The sequence below is a fragment of the Morus notabilis genome, unplaced genomic scaffold (genome assembly GCF_000414095.1).
Source record: "Morus notabilis unplaced genomic scaffold, ASM41409v2 Scaffold214, whole genome shotgun sequence".
NCBI classification, from domain to species: domain Eukaryota; kingdom Viridiplantae; phylum Streptophyta; class Magnoliopsida; order Rosales; family Moraceae; genus Morus; species Morus notabilis.
Genome location: NW_010363935.1, coordinates 132,349 through 142,833, shown reverse-complemented (window position 1 = coordinate 142,833; position 10,485 = coordinate 132,349). Strand labels below are relative to the sequence as shown.

Below are 10,485 nucleotides of genomic sequence, written 5' to 3'. Positions count from 1 at the left end.
AAAATTAAGTCAACATAATGCAAATGATCAAAGTTCTCCTCCCCATATCACAATACCCAACATCACAGTTGCTAATTAATCACTTGTATGCACGAATCTTCACTTAGATACAGCCCAAGATAGTGAAAAATCATGAAATTCTACCCTAGTAGTTAACGTGTTATATGCGCGCGCGCGCAAGATATGCTTGGAATTAGAGGAACCTATTTGATAAGAAATCTCATGTAAGAAAAAAAAGACCAACGATTGATTTATTCTCGCGAACTCAATTTATTCAACTTGGATTACATTTTATATGAGGACACTGAAAAGTTAGATGGCATAGAGTGATATGTGCTTACTATGCTATAGATAATGGGTGTTCAAAAATAATAAATAATCTATTAAACCGATCCGATTCAATGTGAAAGTGTTGGTAACCGGTAAGTGCGGGTTGGAGTGGTGCCCTTGACCGATGATTACCGGGCAATTTTCTTCACTCTTCTAAAGTTTTCCGGCAGATATCATAAAGCATTGCAGACAAAACCAATATCTTCACAAAAGTCAACACCTAAAACTTTTGGTAAGACTAACAAGTCCGGTATCATAGTCATTCCTTTACAATTTTTATATTTTCAAATTATTTTAAAATTAAAAGTTTACTTTTAAAAATTAGTTAACGTTTGATTCATGAGTTCAGAATTATTTTTAATTTATGTGTGTTTTTTACAGGAGAAAATACTGTATCGAGCCACGAACATCCGAACCATGACACGAATTCTTACTTCAAATGGAGCATTAATGATTATGGTAAAAATGGATTTAACAGTTAGAATAGGATTATGTATTGAAGGACAAAATAAAATAACATATTCTATTACATTTCTAATGTCAAATAACAATTGTCATTAACATTGACGTCGGATCGGAGATGGTTGAATAATAGTATCAATGGTGACATCCCCCTTGCCTCAGAAATCAGTCCTCTCTCGATATAAGATTCAACAGATGAATGAGTTTGATGGCGCCATACCCGACATGTTTGTAAACTCAACTCAATTGAGGATGAGTGTGCCCCTTCTGCTAGAGGTTGAGATTATTACACACGGGAGAAATAACAACATGAAATGGCACATTCCCATTGGTTGGGACTCTTCTAATGCTAATGCTACAAGTCCTTATTTGAGATCTAACAAATTCCATCGTTCAATAGGTAATCCTAAAGCCTTTGAGAAGTTGCAAGTCATATACTCTACTACAATGACTTCAATAGCCCCTTGTTGTTAAGGTCTAGAATGAAAGTTCCTTCACCCCAAATTAAGAGAGAGTACAGATGTACAAATAAATGGTCATTAGTATTATACAACTACACACTAGTTGCTTCCAAGTTCCAAACGACAATGAACACAAATACATTACACACTCGATAAAAGAGGGGGGGGAAAAAAAAGAGACAGAGAGAAACGACAAAGTCTTCCCCAAACGACAAAGTCTTCTTACGACTTCTGGGCTTCGGGTCCGAGAATTCCATTAACGACCGTAGTCGCGACCAAAACCCCCAAAACCTCCGCTACAGCCACCGCCCCGGCCTGCGCCAGCCCGTCGAAACCCACCGCCGTTTCGATCTCCTTCTCCGCCGTTTCGATACCTCTCTCCGCCGCCTCTATTCCCCTCTCCGCCGTCTCGATTCCTTTGTCTGCCGCCTCGAATCCCTCCCTCACGATCTCCTCCGCCGTTTCCTCCACCTTCCGAAGCCCCTTCCTGATCCCAAACAGCCCGATGCTCTCCGCTCTGGAAGACCTCTCTCCGATCGCCGCCGCCGCCGTCACCGCCGTTAGAGAGAAAATAAGCTGTCTCCGGCCGGGAATGGCCGTCGCCGCCGGCGAGGATTTGGAGGCGCGTACCTGAAAGGAAGCGCGACGGAGAGGGATGGTTTGGAGAAGAGGAGAGATCGTGGAAGCCATTGTTTTCGGGGAAAGTTGGGTTTGTGGTGGTGAAGTATGTGAAGCAGCAAGCTTCGGTAGTTTATGTGGTTGGACTGCAAGGAGTTAGATTCTGTTGCAATCTTTTGCATGTCGAAGTTACAGTTTTACCCTTTGCTCATGTGCTGTTCATCTAACTGGTGGTCATAAGCTTTTTTGTTTGGTTTTTTTTTTTTATTTTTTTATTTTTATAAATTGTGCGGAAACCTCATCATTTGCGGCATTACATGTGAGTGCCTAGTTCTTTATTTTTTTTCCTGATAGTTATTTTTACAGTTTAATGTAATTTTTACTAGATTCAACAGTTAAATACTAGCTTTATTAGTTTGCCTCTCAAATTAATAACCGACATCAATTAATAGATGACAATTAGAATTTAAAATGTTAAAATTTAAAAAGTTCATGCTCTATCTAAAAAAAAACAAAAAGTGTGTGTAAATTTGTGTAAAAATTTTGGACAGCTTTTATTAACTGAGTCCGTTAGGATCCTATTTCTTAAAAATGAAAATTGGGGATGTAAGTTGCAAAACTCAAATATTTTGAGTGAATCAGTACAAAATCTTCAATGCAAATATTAATATCAATAGTATATCTATCACTAAAAGTATAATATGATTTGTTCTTGAAGAAAACAAAATTATAAGACTTCATTTAAAAAATAATGATTTTTTTCTCATTCCTCCCTGAACTTTTTACTCATCATCATAGGAATGATAATTTTTGTAGTGAGACATTCTCACAAATTGAGAATGGTTATTGACCAAAAACACTCACACACACATACGAAATTATGTCATATTTTGAGAAACTAAGTGTTATTTTTTAGGATAATAAGTCTGTTAGCACCTCAACTTATGATTGTGCTTCTTAAATTTAAAATTTTGACACATTGTATCCTTAATTTTTTTTTTATTTTTTTACAATTTTAGTCCTAGACAATAAAATTAATGAAAGATTTCCCACACATACGAAATTCTGCCCTATTTTGAGAAATTAAGAGACGTTTGGTTCATGGATTAAAATCATGAGATTAAAATAATTTTTGATTTACGTGTATTTTTTGTGAGAGAAAATACTATAGCGAACCATGAACCATGATTCGAATCAAGGTACGAATCCCCTTACCAAACATCATTTGTTAGGTTAATAAGTCTGTTAGCACCTGAACTTTGAGTATGATTGTGCTTCTTAAATTTAAAATTTTGACATATTGTATCCTTAAATTTTTTTTTTTTTTTTTTTTACAATTTTAGTCCTAAACAGTAAAATTAATGAAAGATTTTTTAAATTTAATGTTGATAATCACATAATAACAAAAAAATTATACATGAATAGTTACAATATAGGTAAAACAATATAATTTCTAATAGATTTTGATACAAAACAAGATTGAACCCGCAACCCCCATCTAAACCCCACCCCACCCCACCCCACCCAAATCCCCCAGTGTCACTAAATCAAAAGGTCTTAGGCTTAATTTTTAATAGATTTTGATTATATCAAAAGGAAAACTTTGCATATAACGTATTTCTTTCCTTATAATTTTAAATTATCATGTGTTAGACACATTGTTATCTTTATTAAAAATCGTTTGTAAAATTTACTCCTGGGGATTAAAATTGTTAAAAAAATAAAAATTTTAAGACTAAATATATCAAAATTAAAAATTATGAGATCAAAGTATCACTATTGACTATACTCAAAAGTTCATGGACCGAATGAAAATTTATCTCTCTCTCTCTCTCTCCTTCCTTCCCACCCCTTCTATCTCTAGGATTTCTTTCTTTTCTTTGTGCGCGGCTCGCTTTTCTCTTTTAGAGTACTATAAAAAATTTGACATTTAACGACTCTTACAAGAAAGACGGTTTATGAAGAAACCGTTGTCTAAAGTGAAGTTATAAATGCGACTTCCAAGCTGGCGGTTTTAGACAACGATTTTTTTAGAAACCGTCGTCTAATGTTCAAATATATAACGATGGTTTCTACGAAACCGTTGTCTAAAGTTGTCTTTAAACCCAGTTTCGTTTTGCGAAATTTCACTCGAAAATCAAAACACCCGCCCATTCTACCAAATCCCTCTGCCCAGACTACGCCGCCAGTCCAAATAGTGTCATTTTTCCTTTCGTTTGCCGCTTACCGACTGCCACTGTCTTGTCCACAAATCTGCGAATAACCTCAAGTAAATTTCATTAATCTTCTCTTTTTTATATAAATTTGAGTAATATGGATATTGGGTTTATGTTTTGTGGTAAAATTTGTTAGGTTGATGATGAAATTAGTTTAAGTTTTGTGGTTTTGAGTATTATGGATGTTGGATTTTTGTTGTTTGTCTTGAATTTGTTTGGTAGATGATGAAATTTGTTTAGGTTTTATAGTCTTGAGTAATATGAATGTTGAGTTTTTATTGTTTGTTTTGAATTTGTTTGGTAGATGATGAAATTTGTTTAGGTTTTATGGTTTTAAGTAATATGGTTTTTAGTATTATAGATGATGGGTGTTTGTTGTTTTATAAAATTTGTTGATGTTGATTATGAAATTAGTTTAGGTTTTGAGATATGAAGTATTATAGATTATGGGTATTTGTTGTTTGTCTTGATTTGTTAGAAATGGACTATAGTTTATGTGTTTGGGTAAATAAGATTTTTTTTTTTTTTAGTTTTGTTGTGTAGCAATGGATAGAAAATGGATGTTTGCAAATAGGTTGAGTAATGAATATGAGAAAAGGGTTGAAGAATTTATTTCCTTTGTAAAGAATATAATGAAAGGGAATATGATTCGTTGTCCGTGTGTGCAATAAGGCAATATTAGAAGACAATCAATGTAAGATCTTAGATTCCATTTGTTCTGATATGGCATTGATCGGGCTTATCAAACATGGATATGGCACGGTGAAGAGGTTCCAAGTTCATCTTCAGCGGTTAGAGGAATTGAGAGGAATGACGTTGATATTGATCATGAAGATGATGGAAGTAACATGGTTGATATTATTAATGATATGGAGGAAGAATTTGTGCACCGATCGGAGGAAGAATTTAAGAAGATGATGGATGATGCGGAGACACCATAATATAGTGGGTGTAAGAAGTATACCAAATTGTCCGGATTAATTAGATTGTGGAACTTGAAGGCATTGGGTGGGTGGTCAAATGCAAGTTTCACAAGACTCTTAGAATTTCTAGAAGATGCACTTCCGGATAATAATAAAGTGTTGAGTTCTAAGTACGAGGCTAAGAATACGTTGAGCTCTATGGGGATGGAATATGAGAAAATACATGTGTGTTCAAATGATTGTGTGCTATATGAAAAGAATGTGAAAACTTGGACCAGTTTCCGGTGTGCCACGAGTCTAAGTGGAAGAAAGGTAAGAAACCATCCAACGAGATAAAAGATGTGCCGGTGAAGGTGTTATGGTATATTCTGATCGAACTAAGATTAAAACGATTATATCGAAATCCGGAGCATGCTAAAAATTTAACTTGGCATCATGATAAGAGGATCGACGATGACATGCTATGACACCCTGTCGATTCTCCATAGTAGAAGACATTTGATGCAGAGAATCCTGAATTTAGTGCGGAACTTAGGAATGTCTGTCTTGCATTGCCGACTGATGGGATGAATCTGCATAGTAATTTTAGCAGGAAACATAGTAGTTAGCACGTCATCCTTATAAAGTACAATTTTTTTGCCAAACTTGTGTATGAAGCGGAAGTTTTTAATGTTGGCCTTGTTGATTTCTAGACCTAATCAACCAAAAAATGATATTGATGTTTATTTGACACTTTTAATTGACGAGTTGAGGAGATTGTAAGAAAGGTGGGATCGAAGATTCAAACACATCCTCATAAAATGAGCTTAATTGCAAACAATCCTTTTTAATGTTTTCTTCTTCAGCACAAATTTAAAGAATAATTAAAAAAAATACTGTTCCATTGAACCCATGACGAAAGTAAGTCCCTGTTCTTTCTTTCTTTTTGGATGAAAAAGAATATTTGATCTAACATTTCCATTGCTTGGGTGATTTGATTAACAAAATTGTAAAGCATGTTGAAATTAAATAAGCAAAGCTCAAGATCATAAACATATAATCTCAATAAAAAAGACAAGTTCAACCCACGAATTACAGAGTATAAAAAAGGAAAAAGAACAAGCTCTGGTTAATTTTTAGAACGAACCATATTCGTTTCCATTTCACGCTTTAAAGTAAGATGAATTACAAAACATAACAAGAAGATAAAATAGAGGGCTGAGATATGATGGTGATCAAGGGCTGATATTAAATGGGATATTTTTGTCATTTCATAACATAGTCAGATGGCCACCCTTTAAACGTTACCATGTCAGCTATTCCGTCCATTAATTACACGGAACTTTTATAATTAGAGGAGTGTATATATTGGGCCTATTTGATAACATTTTTTAAATAGTTTTATTTTTAGTACAAAATTAAAAATGAAATTATTTTAAAAATTATTTTATGATTGATTTTAAAATTACGTTTCATTAGTTTTTTAAGAAATTATTTTGAGTATAATAAAAAATAAAATTGTGTTTAGTTATAATTATTAATTAATTTATTATAACATTGTTGATAAATACTAAAAAATAAAAAAATAAATAAATTTTAACCGTTTTTTAATTCTTTCACAAAAATTATTCTCACACTGCTTTTTATTTTTAAAATATTTACTAAACAAATACGATTTACAGACTATTTTTATTTTCGTGCTTCAAAACTAATTCTAAATACGCCCACTAATTTTTAAAATTTAAAAGATAAATAAGTGACAACATTATTACAATTAAAGGGACAAAAATAAAATTTATCTAAAAAATAAAGACATTATTTTATCTAACTCAAATTATATATTTTTTTATAAAAATTTAAATTTAACTTTTTTATTATTATATTTTTTATCACATATTAAAGTTCACAACTCAAATTTAAAAAAAGAAGATATCTAACTAACTCACTTGTCAGAGCTGATGCATAACATTACTCATTCGATATTTCTCACCAATCTATTTTTGCGCCAGAAAAGAGGGGTTTTCATTTTTGAAGCAGAGAGAGAGCGAAAACCCCAAGAGAAGAGCCCTTCATAACTCCTGTCTTCGAAATCGAACGGAAGCCATGGCTGAAGAAGCTCCGGTGTTGGAAGTCTCTGCTGCGGAGGCGGCGGAGCAACGTGGAGCAGTCCCGAATGCCCTAGAAACCCAGGCCTCGAACGAGGCCACCATGGAATCCGGCGTACTGGGAGGTACTATGGAGTCTACTTGCAACAACGATAACGTTTCCGCTGCGACCTCCGACGCCGAAGGCGAGAAGTCACTGGAGCTCGCAGATCAGCTGATGGAGAAGGGATCCCAGGCCCTCAAGGACTCCGATTACGGCGAGGCTGCCGAGTTCTTCAGCCGTGCCCTAGTATTTTTCTTAAAGACTTTTTGCGTGAAAGGTAGGGAAATGGGAAGTGTATGAAGCTCTCTCTCTCTCTCTCTTCCCCCCCGGGGCCCCGAGTATAATGAGTTACTTTATTTTGTTTGATAATTTTGGAAGAGCGAAAATTTCCCTTTTTCTGATTAATTTTGTTTAGGGTTTCTTCTAAGATATCTATGAATGGTTATGTGGTTCAGCAACTAGTGATATTTGATTTAGGTTTTTCGACTCAGTAAACTAATGGTTCTTAGTGGAAAATAGAATGGGGAAGAGCTGGCAAAAGCGTTACGGCTATGTTTGATATATGGGTTCTGCTACTGTGTAAACTCATGGTTTTGATTTTGGTCCTACTAGAGTGTTTTTTTTTTTTTTCACAAAATATTTGAATTTCAAGATTTGAATTTCAAAGTCATAATCGAGAACCCTAATTTGAACCCTAGTTTGAACCCATATACCAAACGGGCCTCGTAATTTCCAGGAAGGGAAGCTACACAAAAAGAAAATATGTTTTTTTTTTTTTTATTAACGTTAATACGGGATCGATCGACTGATGGTAAGGTCATACTTGTTTTATATGCTGTTGAGGTTTGTGCTTTTCCCAAATTATGCTTGGTCTTCGTTTTATGTTATGATGATTAAGCTTTTGTTCTAGCTTAGCTTCAGTCCGGTCAAGTTATTCAATGCTTAGTAAGGCTAATTTGTGTACATTATTAGTGTTCTTACTTAGATGAGGCCCCTTTTCTGAAGAATGGGTAAGCGAGGATTGGAGCTCTGTGAAGAGTGGCAATGTTTGATTTTTCATATCATGTACTGTTCTAACTGGTTCCTGGCTGTACTTAATATGACCGATGTTGTTGAATTTGTGGTATTTCTTTGCGTTCATTGAGAGCAACTTCTTTAGGCACACCGCAAACTATTTTCTTTCTGTCATGTGTCTCTTGACTTTAAAGAGTACTTGTTGGTGGTGTTTGATTGGAAAATCAGGGTTGCCTGTTATGGCGAGCTTGCTCCTGAATGTGTTAATTCATACTACAAATATGGATGTGCATTGCTTTACAAAGCTCAAGAGGAAGCTGATCCCCTAGGTAATGTACCAAAAAAGGAGGGCGAATCTCAACATGAGTCTGCAAAATATGGACCTGTTAAGAGTGTCACAAATGGTGAATCTTCCACAGCTTCTGCTTCAAAGAAAGTAGGAGATGAAGAGACTGTTACTGTGAATAATCCAGAGGCCGTAGCTAATGATGGTAGGCATATCTCTCTTGCACAATTATTGCACTTTTATCTATCGAAATCTAATGTTAGAACACTTTGTTGTATCATTTTCTTTTACAAGCTAAAAAATTGGTCATGAGTTCGTGCGCTTTATTTACTTGCCTTGCTCTTTTATTATGACCAGCTTTCAATGGGAATGACCAAGAGGAAGGTGATGACAACAGTGATGATGAGGACCTGGCTGAAGGTGATGAAGATGAATCAGACCTTGATTTGGCATGGAAGATGCTAGATGTTGCAAGAGTGATTGTGGAGAAACAGGTGTCTGACACAATGGAGAAAGTGGGCATATTATCAGCTTTGGCAGAAGTTGCCATGGAGAGAGGTGCATCTATGTGCTTGATGCATATTTCTTACTATCTTTTTGGTTAATTTCAATAATTGCCTTTATGTGGACTGAGCTTGAATTTTGTTCCTTTTGTTCACTCTGCAGAGGACATTGAAACTTCTCTCAGTGACTACCAGAAAGCACTATCCATCTTAGAGCGTTTGGTTGAACCTGACAGCCGACATATTGCTGAACTGTATCCTTTTCATGACCAAGATTTGTTTAAAATTTCTCCTCCTGTACCCCTGATTGTAACTCAAAAACTTAACTGTATGATTTAGAAACTTTCGAATATGTTTATGTCTGGAGCTTGGGTCTAAGCCCGAGGAGGCCATTCCATACTGCCAGAAAGCTATTTCTGTTTGCCAGGCTCGAACGAAGCGGCTCATAAATGAAGCAAAGAGTTTAGCAGAATCAACGTCATCATCAACATCTGCTTCTGATACAGACAAACAGGAAGAGATAGAAACACTAACAGGCCTTGCCAGTGATCTAGAAAAGAAGGTAATAGGGTTGCCATTAATTTCAAAACATCTAAGTTTTTCTTTTAAGAGTTGTGAGTCAATCATGCAACTTTTGGTTTACAGCTTGAAGATTTGCAACAGCTAGTGTCAAACCCAAAGTCGATTCTTGCTGAAATCCTAGAAATAGCAGCTGCAAAGTCAAAAGGCGGTGAGATCGGTGCATCTTCTTCTGCACTGCCGCATAAGTCTTCACCGATGGATACTGCTAAAAGCAATGGAGGTTTTGACACTCCAACTGCTTCTACTGCTCAAACAAGTGGATCTTCTGGGGTCACACATCTTGGAGTGGTAGGAAGAGGAGTCAAGCGAGTGGTGATGAATTCGGGCACGGCCGAATCAAGTCCACCCAAGAAACCTGCATTAGATTCTTCAGAAGATAAGAAGTAATGGCAAGATCTCTTGAAGGTATAGGATTCAATAATGTGCAAATGAAGGAACTTAAAACTAAAGGTTTTGGATTCTGTTAATTAGGGAAACCGATAAAACTCCTTTTGCAGACAAGTCTCAGACAAGTCAACTTTTTCTATGGTAGATCTTGTCGTTTCTTGTATCGAAGGTTATGCATTCATGCAACATTGACCGTGTATTTTGCTATGCTTGTTTTGTAAGGTAGGTTATATTAATTAGTCTTCACATATTTGGTTTTATCTCCTGGCTGTGCCATCCTAACATAGCGTGGACCGGTGGATCTTCCCGCATGGGCCTTTTGGTTTTGCTATGTTAGAATTAAAGAACAAAGGTTTTTTTTTTTTTTTTTTTTTAATCATAGAAATAGAAGAAGTTGGGCTCACAAATTCACAATCCACATTGTTAGCCATGTCATTTGGAAGATTTGAAATGCTATTTAATTGACTTTTCCTTGCTTTAATATTTCAGTTCATTTAATGACATGTCGTAGTGTAGTATGACTGGTTAGACATGAAACACCAAAAATTAGACAGGTGACTTGAATCCTTTGAAATC

The 10,485-nt window shown here is 35.5% G+C and overlaps 2 protein-coding genes across 2 annotated transcripts; one reads left to right on the top strand and one right to left on the bottom strand.

Moving 5' to 3' along the window:
• Positions 1–1,176: 1,176 nt before the first annotated feature.
• LOC21394990 lies at positions 1,177–2,033 on the bottom strand. Its single transcript, XM_010105392.2, has one exon. It carries the CDS (start codon positions 1,941–1,943, stop codon positions 1,476–1,478), a length of 468 nt encoding a protein of 155 aa, XP_010103694.1. The 5' UTR covers positions 1,944–2,033; the 3' UTR covers positions 1,177–1,475.
• A 4,928-nt stretch (positions 2,034–6,961) lies between these two features.
• On the top strand, positions 6,962–10,108 carry LOC21394989 (NASP-related protein sim3). Its single transcript, XM_024170293.1, has 6 exons — positions 6,962–7,384; positions 8,373–8,642; positions 8,795–8,995; positions 9,104–9,194; positions 9,280–9,502; positions 9,586–10,108. Exons 1-6 carry the CDS (start codon positions 7,093–7,095, stop codon positions 9,907–9,909), a joined length of 1,401 nt encoding a protein of 466 aa, XP_024026061.1. The 5' UTR covers positions 6,962–7,092; the 3' UTR covers positions 9,910–10,108.
• The last annotated feature ends 377 nt before the right edge of the window (positions 10,109–10,485 follow it).

Excerpts from the sequence above, each read along its gene's own strand:
- LOC21394990 (XM_010105392.2), bottom strand. The coding sequence starts at position 1,943 with ATGGCTTCCACGATCTCTCCTCTTCTCCAAACCATCCCTCTCCGTCGC.
- LOC21394989 (XM_024170293.1), top strand. The coding sequence starts at position 7,093 with ATGGCTGAAGAAGCTCCGGTGTTGGAAGTCTCTGCTGCGGAGGCGGCG. Across the intron at positions 7,385-8,372 it reads GTTCTTCAGCCGTGCCCTAG|AAATCAGGGTTGCCTGTTAT; the intron begins TATTTTTCTTAA and ends TGTTTGATTGGA. Across the intron at positions 8,643-8,794 it reads AGAGGCCGTAGCTAATGATG|CTTTCAATGGGAATGACCAA; the intron begins GTAGGCATATCT and ends TATTATGACCAG.